General features: G+C 55.1%; 6 protein-coding genes across 6 annotated transcripts; 1 reads left to right on the plus strand and 5 right to left on the minus strand.

Annotated features, from left to right (window-relative positions):
• Nucleotides 1-763: 763 nt before the first annotated feature.
• Nucleotides 764-2,901, minus strand: C8A04DRAFT_24492 (uncharacterized protein; the record flags this gene model as incomplete). The annotated part of the gene is made up of 4 exons (XM_062779178.1): nt 764-1,985; nt 2,117-2,451; nt 2,525-2,636; nt 2,702-2,901. 4 exons carry the CDS (start codon nt 2,899-2,901, stop codon nt 764-766), a joined length of 1,869 nt encoding a protein of 622 aa, XP_062641301.1.
• Nucleotides 2,902-4,009: 1,108 nt separating this feature from the next.
• Nucleotides 4,010-5,364, minus strand: C8A04DRAFT_24493 (uncharacterized protein; the record flags this gene model as incomplete). Its single annotated transcript, XM_062779179.1, has 2 exons — nt 4,010-5,226; nt 5,289-5,364. The coding sequence occupies 2 exons, from the start codon at nt 5,362-5,364 to the stop codon at nt 4,010-4,012; spliced, it is 1,293 nt and encodes a 430-aa protein (XP_062641302.1).
• An 876-nt stretch (nt 5,365-6,240) lies between these two features.
• C8A04DRAFT_34000 (ELMO/CED-12 family-domain-containing protein) lies at nt 6,241-8,598 on the minus strand (the record flags this gene model as incomplete). The annotated part of the gene is made up of 1 exon (XM_062782679.1): nt 6,241-8,598. The coding sequence occupies one exon, from the start codon at nt 8,596-8,598 to the stop codon at nt 6,241-6,243; it is 2,358 nt and encodes a 785-aa protein (XP_062641303.1).
• Nucleotides 8,599-9,663: 1,065 nt separating this feature from the next.
• On the minus strand, nt 9,664-14,356 carry C8A04DRAFT_8857 (C2 domain-containing protein; the record flags this gene model as incomplete). The annotated part of the gene is made up of 4 exons (XM_062785266.1): nt 9,664-10,950; nt 11,008-13,706; nt 13,779-14,076; nt 14,165-14,356. The coding sequence occupies 4 exons, from the start codon at nt 14,354-14,356 to the stop codon at nt 9,664-9,666; spliced, it is 4,476 nt and encodes a 1,491-aa protein (XP_062641304.1).
• A 2,055-nt stretch (nt 14,357-16,411) lies between these two features.
• C8A04DRAFT_24496 (uncharacterized protein) lies at nt 16,412-17,038 on the plus strand (the record flags this gene model as incomplete). The annotated part of the gene is made up of 1 exon (XM_062779180.1): nt 16,412-17,038. The coding sequence occupies one exon, from the start codon at nt 16,412-16,414 to the stop codon at nt 17,036-17,038; it is 627 nt and encodes a 208-aa protein (XP_062641305.1).
• A 490-nt stretch (nt 17,039-17,528) lies between these two features.
• On the minus strand, nt 17,529-21,025 carry C8A04DRAFT_8768 (uncharacterized protein; the record flags this gene model as incomplete). Its single annotated transcript, XM_062785237.1, has 2 exons — nt 17,529-17,605; nt 17,662-21,025. The coding sequence occupies 2 exons, from the start codon at nt 21,023-21,025 to the stop codon at nt 17,529-17,531; spliced, it is 3,441 nt and encodes a 1,146-aa protein (XP_062641306.1).
• Between the last annotated feature and the right edge of the window lie 1,650 nt (nt 21,026-22,675).

Genomic DNA, 22,675 nt, shown 5'->3' on the forward strand with positions numbered 1-22,675 from the left:
ATCACTCACTCTCCCACACCCGACCTACCTTGTATACCCCACCATCTTGCTCCCATTAGCTCTTTGAAAAGGGGACATGGAGGCACCGACTGCATTTGGTCATGATATATTTATTATGACAACATGACATGTCAACATACATGAATGCTGGACTAATTGACCGTGACCCAGGCTCACATCAAGACCACTAGCCTGCCAGCAAATTTACAACCATTCAAAGAACTGCCAAAGCCACCCTGTCCAACCCCCAACGCCGTCGCTAATCGCCGTGAAAGCTAGCGAATGATATCATAGAATGTAGCCACCAGTCAACCCGCCGTCCCATCCCCTTTTTTTACCCATCACGCCAAACTTGGCCCAGGCTATTCTGGAAACAGGAGCCCCGCCCGCTTGCGTTTGGTATATCACCAACATTTTCAAGAATCAGCGCCCCTTGCCGCAGGAGTAGTAACCAGCACGGGGCTCATTCACCACACTGTTGACAAAGAGTCTGGATATAGATAATGGCCCTGTTAACCCACACCTAGTCCTTCAATAAGGCGCAGCCCATGGTGTGAAGCCCGTGGCGGCCAGCGACAGCATGCTTTTCGCGTACAAGCTGGCCACCCTCCCACAGGTATCTCCCAAACACGCACCTCATGTCGCGCTTTTGTTTCACACTCAAGTCCGATAACTTTGCCGGACCAGGGCCTTCCTCCCAAGACAAAAGAAAACGAGAAAAAGAAAAGCAGAAAAAAAGAAGGAAATGACCAAAGGCCAGGGGTTATCGTGCGAACTTGAGTGCGATTAAGTTCGCCGCGGCATCCACCTCTTTCTTCTTGCTGGGACTCACATCACCCGTCATGAAGCGGTGGACGTCGTCACTGTCGAAGAAGCCGCGCCGACCTCCGGTATCGCTGCCTTTATTCTCACTGTCACTGCTATCCTTGACATCATGATCTGAGTTCGCTAAACGATCTCCCTCATCCACGTCTTCATAGATCATCAAGACGGACGACCGGGCCTTTTTCGGGGAGTAAATCCCACTGACACGGCCGTGCTGGCGACTACCCGTCATTTGATACTGCTTGGGATATTCGGACCAAGATGAAGGCGAAGTTGCACTACGGGCAAGCGATGTTCGGCGTTGGACATCCTGGACCGAGGTACGACGTGGATTTTGGCTGGCCTTGTCGGTGGTTGAGGGGCCTGATGGGAGACGGCGACGGCCAGAGACCGAGGAGAAAGTGCGGCGGAACGGGCGCGGATTGCCGTCCTCGTCCGGGCTTACGTTCTCCTTATCAGACTCATACGCCAGTACTGAGACCTCGTCAATGCCCGCCACAACGGGCTTGGATTTATCGCCAGAGTGAGTGGGAGCGGCCGACTTGCTTTGAATGTTTTGTCGTGGGCGAAGAATTGAGCTTGTTTCAATCCTTGCTTGGGTACTCCACGACCTTTCCAGCTTGCGTCTCTTGGAGCTAGACGATCTAGCTTCCGTACCGTTAGCCACGTTTAGATCGCGGCGTTTCCCCTGGCTAGCGCTCCCGTTAATCCTGTGGTCAAGGGGGCTGCTGCTGGCCGAACTGAGGGATCTCAGCAGGCTGATTTCTGCGATGGCCGAGCCGCTGCTTTCGTGCTTTGCCTGGGCGATAAGAGGGTCTTCCCGGTTCTCCGAGGTAGCACAATTTTCCCAGACTTGCACATTGCTCGATCGGCTGCGCTTGAGGCTGGAAACACGCCGGCTGCTACTCGCGGAGCCAACCGAGCTGATGGACCGGCGGAGATCAGAAGGTCGAGAAAGCTCCGGCCAAGGAACAGCGGCCAAGGGCGTTTGCGGAAGGATTGGGCGAGGGGGCGATTCTGTCGTGATTTCAGCTTGGCCTGTCGCTGACATCGACAGACGGAACTGTGACAATTGGGAACTCGGCTTCTGCCCCCAAGCATCGTGATCTGTGCCGGAAGAGCTCGGCGGCGGTAGAGATGCAGGAGAGAAATGCTCGGATCTAATGACCAACATGGTGAGTAGAGGAACATGTGAAAGGGGGTCGCAACTACAAACCTAAACGAATCATGCTGGCTAGAAAAAGAAGGCAATGAAGGGACCCCGGCAGTGTTCCGGCGATTGGAAAGATACCCAGGCTGGCCAGATGCTGCCCACGAAGAAGCCGGAGCCGGTGTCTCTGCCATTGGCGAGGTACCTACGCCTTCAAACGATAGAGAGGCTCGCTCCCGGGCGACCTCCCGCTGGTCCCCAGGAGTGAAATCAGAGCGGATAGAAGAATATTCGCGTTGCTCTGACGGCGACATGTCCTGGGATGCAGGCGGGGCCATCTCGGAAAACGTCGCGTTTTCAGGCAGCTCATTGAAACGTGACAGAGAGATACGGCCTTGGATGATGCTTTCGATCAGCTGGGGCGACAATGGGCGTGCTTTACGCCGATCATTTTGCCGTCTGTTTTGAAACCAAATCTGCCAAGAGTGTGATGTCAATGCCTGACATTGAGAGATAAATCTAGGCCATTGGGGTTCCTGGCTAACTTACGCGCACAGCCTGCTTGTTCATGGAGACCCGCGATGTGATATCAGCAATCTCCTCCTGGTTTGGTTGTGGGTTCTCGCTATAGGCCTTCACGAGTATGGCCTTGTCCGCAGGTCTACCACACATATTGGTTAGTATTGGCAGCCATTGCTGGCAGTGTGGATTTGTGGCCGGGCGTACGATGTCCTATTCCTCTTGCCCTTGGGGTGTTGACCCGCTGGGCGACTCTCCCTCAGGACCGTGGGTGACGAGGAATCCACATTGGGTTGCGGGGATCCTTGAGAGGCAGATGGTGTCGTATTGCCGCTCTGCATAGAACCGGTGGGGGATGCGGTCGGCGGGGAGGGTGGCGAGTCAAGAGAAGACGCCTGAGACGCCATGGTGGGTAGGAGGGAAGTTATCGACGGCGGATCTTGGAGGGCGGGCTGGGGTTGTTGCTGTTTTGCCGTTACGCGTTGAGAGCTCGCAGTGTAGCTGGAACGATGCGGGACACGGGGAAGGATGCTGAAATGGGAGCAAGACGCGGCCGCGGGGGGGAGACGGCGACGCCTGCTACTCAATTCCAAGAAGATGTGTCAACGTAAAGATAAGAAGGAGACCAGAGGGAGAGCGCGCGAGAAAGAGGGTTGTCCCAGAATGCTCCGAGAAAGCGTGTTGAGTGGGCGAGTACCCGCACTCGCTTGCAGAACACGCGCGCGTGCTAGGGCACAGGCAAAGCGGAGGAGTTACAACAGGGTAGGAGCCCACCTAGGCACAATCAATTCAAGACCCACGTTGTGTGCAAGCTTCGCGCCCAGCCGCGTCGCCCTTGGCCAATCATGGGCGTGGGAGCTCTCCCAATTAGGAAATCAAGTCAACACAGCGTCCAGGGAACAAGCCAAACCGCCGGCCGCCAAGCCCCTCCATTTTCTCGCGACTTTGTCCGCTCCCTCTTTCCGTTTCGCGTAGTTGAACGAAGCAGGAAGGAGAGACCCGGCCCGATGTTCAGTGCTTAGGTTTGTTTTGCATGTCTCCAGCCCCGGGCCACGCTTAAAATTTAGGAGACGAAAAAGGAAGAAGAAAATTAAAATACAGTGTGCCTTATATTTCTCCGAGCAGCCACCCCAGTGGGGAATGCACCTCCGGCGCTGACATGGCATGAAAGGGACCTACCTCAATGCGCGTTGGACGTTTACATATCCCGCGTCAAAATATCGGGTCGGTAAATCCGCCATGCCGCATCCGACGCTAATGGAGCCGCGCCTACACCTAAATGAAGTTTGAAAACGATGAGAGGAGTTGAAACGTGTTGGAGACTAACGACCTAGCAAAGTATCTGAAAACGCAACGCCCCGTTGAAACCCGTGGTATATGACGCGAATGGTCCCGAAAACTCCTAGCCCCACCAAACCCGCCACAGATTCACCCGTCCACCTTCCTCCCATCCTCCAAACTCATCGCCGTGGCGTCAATGCCGACCACCCGTGCTCTCTCTGGGATGCGTGGCGTCTACAGCTGTTGTTGACGGGATTCATCCTCAGCCTGCTGGCGCACAGCTATATCCCGGAACTCTGCCACCTGTGCTTTCAGGCGGGCAATCTTAATGTCCTTCGCCTGGTTCTTCTCACGTAACAGGTTCCGGGCGAGTTCAATGCCAGCAGCTTGGCGCGCGAATGTGTTAAGCTGCGAACGCACAGCCCTCTCTGTGCGTTGGGAGATGTTGTCGCCTTCGAGCAAGGTCATGATCTCGGTTGTCATCGGCAAGTCCTTCACCGGGCTGTCAGCCAGGGGAAACATGGGGGATTTCCGGGAGCGCGCCGAAGTCGGGGTAGTGCCGTGAGTTGCCGACTGCGCCGTTTTCTGGCGCTTGGCGGCCGACGGACCCAACGAGCCCGTGCCAGTCCCGGATCCGAGGCCGGGCCGGTGCTTGCTCGGAGTGGTAAATGCTGAGGCCGGGGTCTTCTCGGGCTGGTTCGAGCGCCCGATAACGTTAGTCGCTTGGCCGAGTCCTCCGGTCGGCTCGAAATCAAACGCTTCAGACCGCTCAGTTGTTGTTTGCCCGCCCGCGTGAATATGCTCGGCTCTCTGCTCCGGCGATCCATCGCCGGCGCTGGTTAATTTACGCTTCGGCGGATGCATCGCCCCCACGGCTGGTTGCTTGTCAGCGTTGGACGACGCATCACTATCGTCGCCATCCAAACCCGATAGCAGGCCCTGCCGACGGTTGTTGGGAAAAAGCGTCCGGGTAGGAGTTGTTGCACCGGGGAACACGGTACTCGTGGGTGAATGAATGTGGCCCCCGAGGGTGGGTTGGAACTCGGCGGGAGGCGTCCCATCGCGGCTCGAAGCCAAGTTTGTGTTGATGTCGCCGAGCCCGTCGGGGGGGTGTAAGACAGTGCCGGTTCTAGTGGCTCGGGGTGTGCTCGAACCACGGCCCACGTCGGGCTGAGGGCCAACAGGAGCCGGCATATCGCTTCCCTCGCTCGGCATGTTGTTGTTGTTCGGGTACTGAGGAGGATTATTGCTGCTCCCCTGGCCTAGGGTTGTATTGTGTCCGGCGTTTTCTCCCACAATTCCACCTGGCTGTTTGGGTTCGTCTTTCCACCAAAAAAAGCGGCAATCGTTCGGCTTGTAGGCGTTCAGGCATGAGTAGAACCGACGACCGTAGTTTGAGCCGTTTTTTGTTACAACCTGAACAATCGCCGGTTTGCGAGGATCGCAAGCGCCTTTAGAGGTCGGTCCGTTAGAATATTGAGATACAGTAAGGGAGATGGTAGGATAAACTTACAATGCCATTCGCCATCAATTTGGATACCCCGGCGGGATTTCGGCTTCTTCTTGAACGGGGTGCTGCGGTCACCCATGGCCACAGACCCAAAGTGACCTTGTGGCTTGACTTATATACTTGATTGGGGTGTAATACAGCGACATTCAATTAAGAACGCCGATATCGGAGGTTGAGTTGTGACGAAGCTCCAAAGATGCGACGGTTTGCATCGGCAAAAGGAAACCTCGGTGTGCAGAAAAATTGGGAAACTTGAACCCATTTATGCGGGAAGGGTGCGGCCGTCATGAAGCAGCACCGGGAAGGTGCGAGATGCGATGAAAGGTACCTAGTTGGAGTGACCAACCCCGGCTAGCTATTATGTGGGGCACATATCAGTACAGTGTGATGACCTCCCCCCTTACAAACTCCGGGTCGAGACAAAGCCACCTTTGAGCCACCAGGTTAAGAGGCGGTTCGGCGCAGTGAGGCCGGATATTAAACAAGAAACAGGAGGGCCACGTTCAAAGACAGGAGGGCTTGTTTAAAGTGGTTGATTAAAGGGACTTAAAATCAAAGCTAACAAGACTCCTCACTCACGAAGACATGCACGGAAATCAGGTAGTGTAGTTTCATATATACGGGTCGGTGGTTTTACTACAATACAGGCACTTCATAACCGGATCAACAGACACCACAAGAGAATCCAAGCCATGTAATTACAGCAGTGAAAAAAGTAACGAAGTGAAGACAGATGGTTTAACAATGAGGCACAGGGGTATAGGTGATCAATTGAATGCTTGTAAAAACTTGCCAATGATCCAGAGAAGAAAGGTAAAATCAAAGTCTCAAATGGCGGGAGGACATGATGGAGAAACACGATATAAGGGAAACCGTGGAAGGAAAGGGAAAAAAAAGAGGATAAAAAAAGTGAAACAAAGGAATAGCGGCAGGGACCTAGATCAAACCTAGCATGCTAGATTTCATAAAAGTAGTCCTCATCGAGCCCTTCCCGACTAGGGACAACCCCGACGCCCTTCCCTCTCCCCTCAGGTCCGGCGTACATCTGCTCCAGGCGAACGTTCAACAGCCTAATCTTCAACCCATACTCGCTGACCAGCGTAACAAGCTTGTTTGTTTCGGCTGTGATGGGCGCCTGGTTTAGCAGCATGAGTAGCCCGTCCAACCACTCTGATGCTAGGCTGTGAGTGGGCGGGTAGAGTGTCAGCACTGGTTGTTCTTTGGTTTCTGTGCTGCTGCCGCCGCCGAGAGTGGAAATGACGGTGGTATCGGGGGTTGCAGGGGTGATGCTGGAACCTGCTGCGTCGTCAGAGAAGGAATAGATGGTGATCTTAGTGGTAGGCTTCGTGATGGCGGCACCGTTATGGCGGAGTGTGGGCGTGCTGGAATTAGGGGTCTGTTCGCCTTCTGCTTCACTGGTCTCGGCCTCTGGATTTGCAGACACGTTGGACACAACGGAGCTGATAGTCCCAAGATCTATCTTTTCGGTGAGGGTTTCTAGCCCGGGATCGTAAGGTAGCTTCTCCGGAAAGTCGCCGTAGTGCAAGTACCGGCGGTTGTGCGAGAGCTTGGCGTATCGCCACGGTTGATATAGCCGGTGTTTAGTATAACTTTCTTGCCTGGTGTGAGGCATCGGCTTAATAAACCAACTGCCCTGCAGCAGGCACCTGATCCGTTGTTCCTTGACAAATTGGAGCGCCTCATGCTTGAGCTCATCGCGGACCTGGAAGAGATGCGGCCCCCAGTGGTCCTCAAAAGCAAGCTCCAACAAATCCATCTGCAGCTCCCGCAGCCGCGCCGCATCGTACTCTTGAAGCTCATCCTCCACCTCGAGAACATCCTTGGTCCGGCTTGACTGGCCCACCACTTGTTCAATAAGCACACGGACGAGCTCGGCCACCTTGTCAAAGTCGTTGCGTTGCGCACCGGTTGACTTCCAGAGGCGGAAAAAGGCATGGAGCCCCGCGGTATGAAGCCGCGACCATTGGAGTAACAATGGGCGGAATAACTTGTCGTGCGTCGAGGCGTCATTTAAGGCCATATAAATCTTGGATTCCTCCATATCTGACCTATCCACCTGGAAGTGTTCGTAAAGGATCATGGTGACAGTCAAGCTTGCCCTTGCCACCGGGCATCTCTGGCTTAGCGGCCGTGTTGACTGTTCAAGGAGTAGCTTCTGGAAACCGTCCTCATTCTTCCTCACATAATCGGTCAGATCCATCATACCGAGGAAGCCCGCCGTTTCAAACTCGACGGCTGGTGATTCGGTTTCGAAGCCCAATCTCCTCCATTTTTCTGGGTTGTGTCTTCGACTTCCTTTCCGTGACACTTCTCCATCTTCGGACGTTGCAGTCCCAGGCACTGTCGTCACCGCCCCATTCGCGTGCCGCCTATCCGGCGCACTCGCAAGATGTAACCCCTTCAACGCTCTCCTGTGCTCCGGCCGCTCGAGGTCGACTCTCACCTCCCTCCACTTCCTCAATAACACCTTAGTCAGCGATTGGAACTCCAAAAGCGGGTGCGCCAGGTCCTGCAGCGCCGAGCTCTGTAGTAGGTTGTACACCGCGCGAATCAGGCCGAGATCCTGCAGGCGCTTTATGAACTTGCTCCATTCCTCGCCCGGGACGGCTCCAGGGCTTTTAGGCGGCGCGCCATTGGGGCCGCCGACACCACCGCTGCTTCCGCTGCCGCTCCCTTCGCCGGAGACGGCGTCTCGGATCAGCGCATTGATCAGCATCAGCGCATTGGCGCACAATGCGTGGTCTGCGCTCTGGAGCTGCTGAATGACCAATTCGAAGAACTGGGGGTACACGGCGACGGCGGGTTTGAGGGCGCGAGATCCAAATGTGCCTGGCACGCGAGCTGCGGTCGGAGTCCGTGGCGACAAACTGCCAGCAGTTCCGTTGAGCTCGTGGGGTGCGCCGGTCAAGCCGCTGGAGGAGGAAGTTGGCGACCTGCTAACCAGAGCAACCAAGATGGACATGGCGCCGCGCAAAATATTCACCAGCGGATTGGTCACAATCAACTCAACTATCCTCTCCACCAAGTCCCCCGCGGAGGGGCCTTCGAATATATCCCAGCCCATGTCGACTTCCAGCAACCGGGTCAAGCTTTGTAGCGAGTAGGCGAGGGTGTTGCCGCCGGCCGTCATGATTAGACGACGTAGAATCACGAGACCCCCGGAGGATATAAAAACATCGGCGAAAGCTGGGTCGTTTATGGAAGACTGCAGTTTGAATACAGCCATCTTGCGCGCAGCATCCTCGTCGGACGCGAGGCGCGCCAGGAGCGCGGGGATGTCGGCTTGATCCATCGGCGGGAAGTTGGCTACGACGGGTAGGCCGTGCCGCTAACGGTATTCGTTTCTTCGTTCTGTTTCGCTCGTTTTACTCAAAGATGGTGGTGGGACTCGAAGACCCGGGATGCTTATTGTGCCGGGACACTCGAGGGTGCGACGCCTTTAGTGCAGACTGGGTAGGCCAGATCTGATCGATTATGTCCTCAATCAGTCGGTCGGTCGGACGGAAGGACGAATTGTTATCGGTCAAAACGAATGTGTAACGTGCGTGGCGGGGTTTTGGTGAAATATTAAAATCCCACTTGTTATGGAACATTCGAAGTCGGGTGGCCTGGCCACGACTCCTGTGAGGGCCGGGCCGGCTGGGTACCCGCTCTTGAGATAAACGCGCCAGGATGTGGAATGTGGGGGTTGCTTTCAGGGGCGCGTTGGGGTGGAGCTAGATTTCAGGTGCGTCTCGTCTTCGATTGGCCAATGATGATCTCGTTCTCGGCCTTCAGCTTATTGAAACTTTAACCGTCCACGTGCTTGAATATCAGACTTTGTGAAAAATGTTCCATGGCATGTCTAATCTTCGCATTCCTGGAGAATGGCTCTTCCGTAGTCAAGTAGTATGATCTGTATCCCGACCGTCGTGTCGGGTTCCAGTGAGCGACGATTGACCGATAGTTAAAGGTGTCTGACGGGTGCTAGAATGCGACGGAGTATCTGTAGAACATGAATATAACGGTGATATGCAAGACTTCTCATTTCTCTTCACTACCCACCCAGAAAGTTCAATGACTAGCCGGCAACAGACTCTGGCATCGCGATCCCATTGTAGGCCAGCCCAACCCTCCATCTAACCAAGATATCCCGTCCGACTTGTTCCGGGAAAACAAACTCGTCCTTTGTCACAAGACGCACGAAATTTAGGAAAGACTCCCCGAACCAGCCCCAGAAAAAAGGTATCAACGCTGAACGGACTAATATCCTGCGATATCAGACTATATGAGATAAGAAAAAAACACAATTTTCCCTTCAGCCTCGCACTACTCTTCCCTCGCTCACTACCCTCCGCCCGCGGCCGGTGGCCTCCCACTAAGAAGACGAACCTGGCACCTTCAGATCCCGCTTATTCAAGAAGCTCCGCCTGACTCCAGCGCTCGACTTGGTTGACTTGGGGCTGTCTGGCACAGGTTTGCCGTCGCTGCTGTCATCCGTTGAGGGAACAAACGAGCTCTTGACAACGACGGTCCCGCTGCCAACGGGCAGCGTCTTTTCTGCGCCCGAGTTCGTCTCGTCCACAAAGTAGAGCATCTCGCCAAGCGGGTGGTCGCTGCCAAAGGTGTGGTGCTCCTTTGCTTCGATCTTGAATTGGGAGTCGGGGGTACACTGGATGCGGAAGGTCTCGTCGAATTTGACTGTGCCGCTTGAGGATTTGTGGTGCTTGGTTTTGCCCACCTGCTTGGACTTGCCTTCGCGTAGCTGTGTGACCGTAATATAAACGTCGGTGGAAGCCGGGAAGCCGGAAGCCGAAATGACGGTGAAGGAGGCTGTGCCCGACGAGGCGCCCGGGCTGATGGCGCTGTGGACCGACGAAGCGCCAACACTCTTCGTGCGGCTGTGATGGAGCGACGAGGAGCTGCCATTTGGAACTTCCGCGGGCCCTTCGGTGGTAATCTGAGGAACCTCGACAGAGCTCCTGTCGGCATCGCTGCTACTCTCATCGTCCTTCTTGCGGAACCCGCGCAAGAGGAATGTGGCCCCTTTGCCGACACCATGCCCCACCGCTCCAGCCACGGCAACGCCGCCTTTGATGGGAGCGCCGGCGACTCCGGTGACAATCTTGCCCGGTACGGCAAAAGTGCCAGCCAGAGCTGATGTCCCTTGCCTCGTTCGAGTAACATAGTCAGGCGTGAAGAGCAGCCGCAGACGGATCGAGCCAGACTTCCCGTCGAGGTTGTACTTGATTTCCTGGGCCCTGAAAGGCTCGAGCGCACCCAGACCGATCTCTGCACCACCGAGGAAATCGGGCTTGTCCGCAAAGTCGTAATCCCAAACGGCAGCCTTGAATTTGGCAGCAGTCCTGGAAGGAACGGAAACATTGAAGAATTCGTTCCAGGCCGGGTTCAAAGTCTTCTTCTGAACTTTGGACTTGAAGATTTCCTGGCCATTGAGCTCAAATTTGACGTAAGGATCACTCTTGCCGTTAGAGTCCGCAGCGGGGAGGTTTTGACCATCGATGAGATCAACACGGAGGTTGCCCATGTTGTTAATGCTCTCGCTTGGATCAAGAATCATCCTGACGGGAACATACTTGAGGCTAACTTTGATTGAGTAAGCCTCGCCATCCTCGCCTTTCAGCTTGAGAACCGTGGGGTTGTTCTATTCCGTGTTAGCATATAATTAAACTGAAGGTAGGAATCGGAATGGAATACGCACCAAGCATTGCTTTAAGGTGTCTAGCGTGTTGCCGGAGAGACGGGCCAGGGTGTGCTGCTTGTGGTCGTCATCCTGCTTGTCGGTCCTCTCCGAGACCACTATGGTTAACTTGGAGAACTCCAGCTCGCGAATAAAGCAATCGCCCATTTCATCAAAATTGTTATGTCGCGACTTAGCCGTGGAGGAGACATAGGACGGAAAGGCCATGTCATCCACGAAAACCTCGATACGGCTCTGGGTTTTGGGGAGGTCTGCCTCCATAAGCCGGAAAATGACCACGCCAGACTCGTGCTGAAGCAGCTCCTGAGGAGTGAGGTAAATCTTGGGCGCTTCCTTGCTGTCCCCCGACTTCCGGGGCGAAATGACGGAAGTTGGGCTCGTTGGCGTCAAAGGGGAACCCGGCTCCTTGCCGTCGTTCGACCTCACGTCTAGTGACTGTCTCACGGACAATTTGGCATCAACAGATGGTCGGCTCAAAGACTTGTCCTTGTCGCTGTCAGCTTCCTTTTCCCCTTCCTGCTCCTTCTTTTCCTGCTCCTTCTTTTCCCTTTCCTCCTTTTCCTTCTCCTTCTCTTCCTCCTCCTCCGGATCGGCAATGTTGAGAGTCGGGTAGAAGGCGACAGTGTAGGTTAGAACTCCCTTGGCTGTGCCCTTGCCGTGCATACGCAGCCCGTCGCGGTGCTCAACCTTCTCCTCGTGTACCAACCATTCGCCGGTTTGGTCCTGCGCCACATAATCGGCCTTATCGATCTCGGTGAGACCCAGGCTGCGGTCTTTGCCGACGTTTTCGGCATCCATAACTTCCAGCTGCATGCGGCCCTTGGCGCTCTGGAGCGGGATGTAGAGAACCTCGTCCCAGTCGGGGTCCAGATTGTTCTTGAAGGTCACAGTCCGCCCTCGCTCGACACCGGCACTGACGACCCTCACATATGGATCGGACTTGCCCAGTGCTTCCACATTCCGCAGGCCTCTTGCGTTCTTGAAGTGGATTCGCAGAACACCAATGGGCGTTTTATAACCACCAGTGCCCGCCGCGATGCCGGAGATAGCCACCGGGCGCCACTGAGCCATCATCTTCACACGGCCAGTCTTGGCCGCTGCAAGGTTGTACCAATCTTGTCCTTTAGCCATCAGCTCAAGCATGTCCTCTAGTTTGATTTGGTACGTTCCGATGGTCTGGTCGCCGGCCAAATCACGGTCGTCCTTGATGGCGACACCCAGCTTGGCATTTCTCTTGTCCGTGATCAAAATCTCCTTAGAGCCGTTGTCCCAAATTGGGTTATTGGTTCTCTTCAGCTTCTTGCTTGTGTGCACCTCTTTACCGTTCAGTAGAAGCATTGCGTAGGGGTTAAGCAGGCCAACCATGCTCTTGGAGCCATCCAGTTCCTTGGCTTGCTCAACGGTGAACCGCAAGATACCCTGGTTAGACTCAGGCGCCAGCTCGACACTTCCATCCTCGAGCTTCCTTGGTTCCAAGACAGGGAAGAAACGGATATCGGAAAGAACGACGCCTCTGGCCTTGCCATCGTGCTTCAGCTCAAGCCTTTCATTTTCGTGCTCATAAACCTCCTCAACATTTTCCAGCAGAAAGGAGGCAGTGCCAAGCTTTTTGTCTTTGCGAATATCGTTGTAATCGAAGATGTCGACATCCAAGGAGTCGTTGAAGGATGTGATAATGACGTAATGTGTTTCGTTCCAGCGAGGGTTGGCGTTTTCCTTGACGACCTTGGTTTGCGCAAGAGGTTGCCTCCCATTGAGGGAAACAACCGCATACGGGTCGGGCGTGCCGGCGAACTTGTCGGTATTCTTGAGGCCTTGGGCGCCGTGTAGTGTGATAGCAATGACACCAATAGCCTGGTCAACGGGGGTGCCGGCCAGCATCTTGGCAACTTCGATAGGGAAGACGTTCGGAGCGTACATCATCGGAGCTAGGGTGCCGTGAATTTGTTCCATGATGAATGACTCAAGACCTGGAATGAAATTGATGTCGAAACCAAACGTCTCACCGCCGAGCGGCTTGCAGACGTAGTCGATAGTTGGCCGTTCCAAAAACGACATTTCGATCTTTTCGACGTGGGGAAATTGAAGTTGTAGCTTGATTTTAAGGCGCATCAAGCCGGTGAAAGCCATGTCTTCGACAATCACATCCAGACCTTTGCTCACCATCGCTTTACCAACCCTGATTTCAAGGATAACCTTGGGGTTTATCTTGTTCTTGAGTTGGCGAGACGTCATGTCTGCAGTATCGTTGGGACTGAAGCTGAACATCCAATCCATGATGACAACGTCGTCCTCAGCCTTGGGGTAAGTCTTCACGTGTTCCATCCTGGGGGGTTTCGAGCCTAGAGTGAAAGTCTTCAGCTTGAGACTATCTAGGAAGGCCGGGGTGGCGCCACTCAAGACCTGGTCAACCGAGTTGATGACTGTTTGGGCGAGGACAGGTTGGTAGATAGGCCAAAACTTGACCAAGAACGAGTTGATCCACTCAACAGACTCGTTGTCTGTCTCCAGTTTCTTGAGTGCCATCTCGCGCGTTATGTCGTCGCGAAAGTTGCGGCGAACTCGACGGAGCGAGGTGCGGTAGTAAGTTGAGCAGATAGCCATGACGATAAACACCCAGGCAAGGCCGCCGCCAAGTACCGCCACCAGCCAAGAGGAGAGACACGCAAACACAATGACGGCTGTGTTGTGATACCAATCTGCACAGTATAGTTGTTAGTCTCACTTGGACAATATCGCATTATGCGCCATCAAAGGGGTATGGGACGCACCACCAAAGAACTTCTCAGACAACTGGGACTCGACCCAGGTTGAATGGTCCAGCAAGTCGTCGCCTTCGTCTGCGAGCTCCGTGGGCCAGCCGAACTGCGGGGCCCAGCCTGTCTTGCTCCAGTCATCCTCCTCTTCAAGTTGTCCGTTTACAAGAGCCTTTCCATCAGCGCCCTTCGCAGTCTCGATAACGCCGGCCTTGGAGGGAGAAGGCAGGTCAACATCTGCCTTCGTACCGTCGTCGATGTCGGTCACAATTGCAACGCCTTTGGGTCGGCGGTGGAATCCTTCGGGGACAGCCTATTCGGAGGGGTGGTGTAAAGGTGAGCAATTGGGCGCCGTGGTGGGGCATGTAAGGGAGAGAAAAGGGAAGGGAACGATCACGTACAGCTCTCGCCTGTGCTCGTTTTTCTTCGGGGCTAGCATCGGGGTTGAACGTGAAGGCTGTCACGCCTGCTTCCCGGCTAGCTTCAACGATCTTGCGCTCCGCATCAGCGGCGGTAACGCTGCTGTTGGGATCCTGGGATGCTTCGATGGCCCCCTGCTGCTTCAGCTCATTGGCAGCCTGGACCGTCGCCATTCTGAGCAGTTACTTCGGCAGCGTACGTTGCTATACGGTTGTTTCTCGGTCAATGTGGTGAACGATATCGGTCGGTGATGTGTTAGGAATTGTTGGCGAGGTCAATTGGGCCGGGCCGGCTTAGGTTCATCGGCCAAAACTGGACGTGAAGCTCCGCGTGTTGGACGGGAGCAGCAAGAGGACCAACGCCACTACGACGCCCAGATGCGGTTGCTCAACCCGAGACAAGCAAAGGAAGAACCGAGAAGGCCAACAGTCAAGCGGGGGATGCGTTCGAGGGAACACAGAAAACAATCCGGTGAACCATAGGGAGGTTCCTCCTACGGTAAGAAAAGGAAGGGGAATGGAGGGGCGCGGAGAGCACCAGAGATAGGCCGTGCAAAAGGAGATGGAAAGGAAGCGCTGAGTTCAAGAATGTGGACTTTCTTGGCGTGGACCCAGTTGCGAACAAGGTCCAGCAGGGATGGAGATCAGCACAGATCGAAGTGCTACGTCAGATGGGCCTAGAGCGGGGCGCGGGTTTGCGTTGCAGCTGCGCTGTTTGGCGGGCATCGGCGATGAAAACCAGGATTCCGGAGGTGCAAGGTGGCTGAAATTTCACAAGCAGCTGAACGGTGCAGGACCAGAACATGGAACCCCTCTCGGGATCACTGGGGCATCCTAGGACAGCTGGCAATGCCCGCACCCCTCGGCACACCAAGACGCAGCCGATAATTGCGCAACCTTGGCGTCCGCAGGAAACTTGGAGGATTGTCCGTTGGAAATGCAGTAGAGACGGCTAGGTGCAGGCGTCAAAGTTTTCGCGGGTGTTCCCTTCTTCCTGCCCATGTGCGAAGAGAGTCCTCATCATTGTTTCCTCAACCGAATAAGGGTCGTGAGGGCACGACCAAAAAAGCAAATGCCACATGGCATCAAAATGGGGCTGGCCATGGGGTGTGGAGTTGAGATCCCAGTAGTAAATCCCGGCAGGCCAAAAGCTCTTCCAGAAAACCAGACTGCAACCCACCGGTTTGACGGTCTCGTCCATGGCGGCCTCCGGCTACTGAAGCGAAGTGAACCAAGGATTCCATCATCAATTGATGTGATCATAATGGGTACGAAGTAGTGTATTCGTTTCTTTTGGTGCCTCATCATCGATTACCGTCGGATTACCTACGCTCACCGCGGGGTATTGGCGACATTTACCTCACGCAAGATCGGCCTGGAATCTCTTCCTCGGCGCTCGTCGCAATTTGCGGATCGGCCCCTGCACAAGCGGGCGACCTCCGATCGTGATATGACCACCGGTTACAGCGACAATCCACTGAGGCGGGTTCGCAACGACAGTGCCCGCAGGTGCGATGCTCCGACGAGTCCTTAAAGTGCCGCACATTGGGCCTTTGAAGACGCTAGATAACTACCTCCACTGTCCGGCAAGACCTCAACGTAACTCATTCCGGCCACAGTTGCGTGTCTCACATTTAGGTCTTGACAACGCAATTCGGAGGAGTCGTCCATTGTTATGATAGGCTAAACCTGTGCCTGATTCTGTGACAGCCGCATGTCTTGGAACTCTGAATGCAGCTCCTTGGAACTTCGCCTGGCTCGCTTCCAGGAACCATTCTTCATTGGTTAGCCGTGGACCAAATGCGGGAGTTAGCGCAGTTCCCCCACCGGGCTCGCCTAGGCCTGGCCTGATAAGGTGAGCCCCAGAAACTTGTCTTTCACAGAACGGAATGAGCCGTTGTGAAATGCTCAGGGCTGACGAGTTGCGGTTCCCAGCCGAAAACGGGGTTCTGGAAGCTTCAGCCACATTCCATCCATATTGGGTGTAATTCATCAGCCACATGTGGCAAAATAACGGATCCATGCCTATGTCTTGGCAGCTTTCGACGCCAAATCTCAGTCGCGGTCACTGCTCAAGTATCACCGGCGAATCGTCCATCTTGCAACGCACCTCGACCGCACTCACCCTCGATTTCCTGGTCAGCCTCATTTAATCGTCTGTTTCCCCAGCGACATCTCCGATACACGAACGTTCGAACACGGCCGGACCCGACCGAGCAATCACCCACCATGGCCAACTTCCTCGCCTCCATCTTCGGCACCGAGCAAGACAAAGTCAATTGCTCTTTCTACTACAAAATTGGCGCCTGTCGCCACGGCGATCGCTGCAGCAGGAAACATGTCAAGCCATCATACAGCCAGACGATTCTCATGCCGAACCTGTACCAAAACCCAGCTTTCGACCCCAAGAACCGCATGAACCCATCTCAGTTGCAAAATCACTTTGACGCCTTCTACGAGGACATCTGGTGCGAGATGTGCAAGTACGGAGAGGTCGAAGAGCTCGTTGTTTGCGACAACAACAATGACCACCTCATCGGCAACGTGTACGCGCGCTTCAAGTACGAGGACAGCGCGCAAAAAGCCTGCGACGACCTCAACTCGCGGTGGTACGCCGCCCGTCCCATTTACTGCGAACTCAGCCCGGTCACCGACTTTCGTGAGGCTTGCTGCCGCCTCAATAGTGGAGAAGGCTGCGTGCGCGGCGGTTTCTGCAACTTTATACACCGCAAAAATCCGGGCCCAGAACTCGACCGCGAACTCGAGTTGTCTACCAAGAAGTGGCTGAAGACGCGGCCACGATCTCGCAGCCCTACAAGGTCGCCTAGCCCAGAGCCGACTCGACGGAGATATTAATCGTAATGCAACACTCGAAGCAGCAGGGTGATCTAGCATGGACAAGCTTCGGACACCGCTCCAGGAAAGGGAATGCTGCCTGGGTCAGGAGCTAGCATATTCGAGGGATACTGCAGGGTTCAGAAAGCGGATCAAAGGTTTACCCAGTGGCTTGCAACGGAGTTGCGGAGTTATTAGTTGGAGGAAGGGATATACCGGAAAAGGGTTTATTTGTAACTACACAGTACCTATCCTTCTGCAACAAAATGCAAATAACAAAGCTTTAGCAGCTGATCGGGTCTTTGCCGTGCTTCTTCTATCTACATGAGCCAAACATGGCTGCAATAATTTTGACATCCATTCACGCAGATGGGCGGCGAGTGGGACACTACGCCATACTGAAAATAATCTCGAACGAAATAAGCTAGATTCCGGAGGGTATCAAGAGCTACTGGTGTTGAGAATGCCCTCCTGGCTTGCACACGCCGGCACAAGTCCCCCGCCGGCTTTCTTATGATATACCCTTGAGTTTGGTCATCCGCGGCCCTTTGGTTGGCGCTGGAAGGCATGTAACGAGCCGGTCACGTTCTGTTTACATCTCGTTAGCGCATCTCATCCTGCTTGACCCGCCTGACATTACTCACCCGCTTCGTTGTCAAAGTATATCGATATATCGTCATGCTCGCCTGGTAGTTCTGGGAGGTCCAGGCACAGGAATGCGGCGTCAGCTGCCTGTTGGGCGCTGTCCGCGTCGGGTGCGAGGACCCGCGGGAGTGGAAATTTGGCATCGTCAATCTTGAGCCCAACTTTCCCACCACGGCTAAACGCCTCAAATATGTCCGTCCCCTTGAGGTGGAAGCCCATGCACTGCCCGTGACTAAAGTCTTCGAAAAATGCCAACAGCTGCGAAACGCCATCCTGCTGAACCACCTGAATCCTTGTCGAGCCGGCTTCCCACTTCTTATGAATGGGCACCACCATGCGGCGTCGGGAAATGGCAAAAGCAGAGGCGGTACCGTCGAAGAGGACCTTGAATCCTGTAATAGCTGTTTGGAAAGCGTGGAGTTCCTTCAGGTTCGGGAACATGAAGGTACGGATTGTTGCGGATTGCTTGAGGCTTTCCAGGGCCTGGCCGAGGCCAACCGACAGGGAACGAGAAGAGTTGGCTTCCGTCACGGCGAGTGTGACATCGGATTGTGGCTGGCGGAAAACCATCATGCAGCTTGGGTTCGCCACATCTAGACGGAGCTTGAGTTCGCCGGGAGCGACGTTGATGCGGTCGGTAAGAGTTCCATCTTTAAACTCATAAACCACGCGTAGTCGGTCGGCGAGAACGCAGGATGCTTGTTCTCCGTCGTCATCGTAGTTGATTACCCTGACTTTGTTCCATGCCAGCGTGGAGAACACTTGCAAGCCCTTGTCACGGGCGTCGCCGTACCTTTCTGAGAACCACACCCCTTGGAGTGGTGCCTCACCACAGACGCTTTCACCACGGTCCAATGCGGTTCCGATAAGTAGGCTATGCATCCGCAGCCTTTCTGACTCGTCGGCAAATGACAAAACCATGTTCCCCTTGAACCTGCCATTGTCGAATTTGAGTGAAAGGGCCGGGTCATTGGCATCACTGCGCAGGAAACCGAATTGGATAGGGGCATGGGGAAGATACAGCTGATTGACGCCGCTCAACGTCTTGGTCCTGGGCCCGGTGACGACCGCAATCCTGTAACCTTTGTGGTAAGTCCGCGGACCGGTTGCCGCCCCTTCCCTGAAGAGACGTTCAAATAAGGCAATTCCGCAGTCGGGCGTCGACTCCTGGGGGAATTGCCTGGACTGCGGATCATTGTCAAAATACTGAAATGCACGAAGAGTCGACCGGAAGATGCAGTTCTCATCCTGCCGGGGATAAAGGCTGGAATGGACCTTTGCGCTGAACTCGTACATGCTTCGCAGCGTGGAGTATGCTTGCTGCGAGCTCTGCACCACGAGAATGAAACCCCGCGGTAGCTTCACTTCGAGGTTGCAGTTCTCCGGGTTCCAGCGCACCTCATCCCACGCGGGGCCAAGGCTCTTGTTCCCTGAGATCCGAAGCTGCACTGCCCCGTTCTGGCTGGTAAGAACGAAAATGATCTCCGCCTGTGTCTGCGGCCGGACGATAGATAAGAAGCATGGAAGGTAGAGTCGCCGCGATTCTCTTCCCTGCTCCATCAAGAAAGCGTCGACCTTAAAGCGGGCAAACGAGAACGTAGTGGCCGAGTCGCCCAACGGCAAGGACTCTAAGATGGTCATGCCCGAACTGGCGTGACTCTGTGCAAGAGCGGAGCTTGAACCGCAAAGGAGAGAAGTGACGTCTTGTGATAGGGGCGGATAATCCAACCAGATAGCTCTATCGACGGTTTGGGGTAGAAAAGCTTCCTCTGGGGGTAAAAAGCCGTTCCGTTTCATGGAGCTGGCTAGTTTCCGGAGACTGGACACGACCGTGGCGCGGACGCTCTCGGCCTCTGTATCGACCGGACTCCGCCCGCTGCCAACGATTTCGGGCATCGCTTCCTCCAGTAGCCAGTAACTTTTCGCCAAATCCGCATACGCTTGCTGCTTAGCCATATCGTTCTTCATCTGTGACTCGGGGGTGGAAGGGCGGTCTCGGATGGCAACTTCGAGGGCGGTTCGACCGGTGAGGAACCACCATAGAGCGGCCCGCGCAATGTCATGTGGTTTGGCTGCCACTAGTGGCCGGACGCTCTCGCCATGCAAACGGAAGAGTTCAAACAAATGGCGGGTGCGTGTCACAAACGCGTTCATGGCATCATCCGCTGCATTTGCCAACACATCTTGAAAGCCACTAGGCCCTTGCTGAGAGGCAGGCGAGCCGTAGTCCCTATCTGTCATCTTGGACCCTTCCCTAGATGCCGTGAATGGGTGATGAAAGGATGGTGTGTTTGGATTAGAGTAGCCTGGGCTGTTCTCAAGCTTGGGTGTTCTCTTCACTTGGTCGGGCGAGTTCGAATGTTGGCTCAATGGGGTATATGAGCTCTGCGATGACGGCTGGTCTCGCGAGTCAGGGGCAGAAGGTGGGACTTGGGGCAGCCTCGGGCGCTGTGCCTTAACAGGCACACCGGCAGAGGTGGAAAATTGTGGTGGTGACCGAAGTTGCGGCGGTTGCATAGAAACCGGCGACACGGTCACGGGGGATGCTGTCTCCTGGTCGGACAGAATAGAAGCAGACGGGTCGACTCGTAACTGTTGCTTAGCCGTGTCTCCTGAGGCTGCACGCAGCGCTCGGCCTTCAGCCTCTCGCATCTGTGCCTGTTGAACCTCGATGAAAGACTTGCGGTTTTCGTCGTGGCCACCAGAAGGCGCTCCCAAGAGCCGGCCAGCACCTGAGTTGTTTGCCCGAGGGGCCCCGCCCATTGCGTGAGAGCTCGTGCTGGATACGAACCCGGTCTGGGTACGCCGTAACCCCGGGCTAAACGACGTGTCTCTCGCCGGCGGGTCTCTGGCCGGATCAGCGAACGGGCTTCGGGAGTTATCTCCAAAGTTTGTAGGCCGAGGAGGCGGCATGGAAGGGCTCGGCTGAGGCTTTTGTTTTTTGCGTCGAGATATTTCGAGCGTGGGGAGCTCGCACTCGCCACCGCCATCACCAATGACCTCTGGGTATGTCTCGGCGAAGTGAACCGAAAGCCCCTTTTTGGACCTTCTGGGCGGGTTGCGGGGCCGCGCAACGTACTCCTGGGTTTGGGGCTCTCTCGGCGCGGCGAATGTGTCGCTGACATCGTGGGCATTGGGATATCGTGGGGCGGTCTTGGTGTCGATTTTCGTCAGCATTGGCGGCCCAGCATGACCAACTTGAAGCTTGTCCGGGGAGCCACGCAAAAAGTCGTTCAAGTCGCCCTCGTCATGGGTTGCTTTTCTGTCACGGTCGCGCCCAAAGAGTTTGCCCATAATGCGGCGGCCCCTTGTGTTTCGGCCATCGTCGTGCACGGCGTACGCCGGCGGCTCGTTCTCAGTCATTTCGCTCGGTCTTCGTCGCTATCGAGAGGCCAAGTTCTTCATGGGGATTATCGAGGACTTCAAGCCTGGCAGGCGCCGGGCTCAGATGAGGTGTCGTTACTTCCGGGACGGAAAGGGAAACTATGCATGTGCTCGGCGCTGCTCGGCGCTGCTGTCCGCCTGGCAGCCCAACAATTGACTGGAGAGCTGCCAAATGGGCCGGTCGTTGTTGGGTTTCTGTTGTTGCATGTGACCCGATTGCAGCAAGGAGAGCCGAGTCGGTGAAGGGCAGACGAGGTTGTGAAGTCGGTTGCAGGGTGGAAACAGTGGGAGCCCGGTCGGCAGCAGGAAGGCACCCTGTGAAAGGTGCAGAAGGTCGGTCGGTCGGGAGGCTCCAGTGCTGGTAACAGGATAGCAACCACAGCAGACGAGACGGCAGATTGCAGATTAACGTGCACGCTGCTCTACTCCAGTCAGTGTGACAACGAGTGGGTGGTTTCGGCGGGGCAAAGGCACGCAAAGTGAAGGATCGACTTCCTAAACAGGGTTCGAAGCGCCGTTGTCCTGCGCAGGCATTGGACGCCGAGGGATCCAGGTCAGACTCGTAGCCGCAGGTTTGGGCAGGAGCGGGGGGCGGGCGGGCCAGAGATGGGCGGATTTGACGCGACAGAAGCAGTGCAGCCACCGCTTGGTGGCACTCGGCCGCAAATTCAAATCAGTCGAAAACCTAACCTACTTGAGTTCCCACCTCCCCTTTGGAATCTTGATTTCATGCAATCTCACGGGTGCTTGGCTACTAGTCTTAGTTCGCAACTCTCCCTCATGCTTGCTGGGCTTGCACGGTCGAGGAGAACTCTCACTTCTTCCCGCCCACAATGCCTCAAATCAATGCCCCTTTCCGCTGCGTTTTCTCCACAATTTTGGGCAACGCCCGTTCCTGAACGACCACCTGCCAACACCCGGTTGCCGTGGCGCACCCTTCATCTCTTGGGTTGAGTGCGACCTTGCAACGTTGTGTCTCGTGAAGGAGAAGCTTTGCAAGCCAGTCGTGACTCTCCACACGGACCACTTCTGTTCCCAAGCTCGTATTAACAGCATAGGGCTTTTCAGGAGGCCAGCAACACATTCGAAGACGAGCTTTTCGGGTCTAACGATAACTAATGTTATCCACTCCCGGTCGGATCAAACAAACCAGCGTCGGGCGGCCCGAACACCACCACCGGGGCGGCTGCCCATCTGAAACCGACGGGGGTGTTTCTTCGGGTGTTACAGAGCCAGACACCGCAATCAAACCCGGCATGGGCCCGGCTCCAACATCTTGACGATCGTCAGCAACAACATTTAGTGTAGTTGCAACCTGTACACAGTAGCAAGTTTTTCTCGAGTACCGAAGGCTCAGATCATCATTTATGCCGGGTAGGTCTGTTTGGCAGTGCCCCAGTCTCGCATACTCACTTAGTGCTGTGGGTCACTGACATTTCACCTTGGCATGAGCTGTCAACAATGGGGCCGCTGCGCGTTACACGCAAGAATGGTCAAACCGGTTCTTTTGTCCCTCGAGGAGTTAACTAATTGCAAGAAGAGATGATAATAAACAAGGTGCAGATTCTCAGAACCTTCTCTCAAGGAAAGAAACACGTGGGACACAAACCAATCGACTCCTAACGATAA

Source organism: Dichotomopilus funicola (assembly GCF_033296635.1).
Source record: "Dichotomopilus funicola strain CBS 141.50 unplaced genomic scaffold C8A04scaffold_2, whole genome shotgun sequence".
Classification (NCBI taxonomy): Eukaryota; Fungi; Ascomycota; class Sordariomycetes; order Sordariales; family Chaetomiaceae; genus Dichotomopilus; species Dichotomopilus funicola.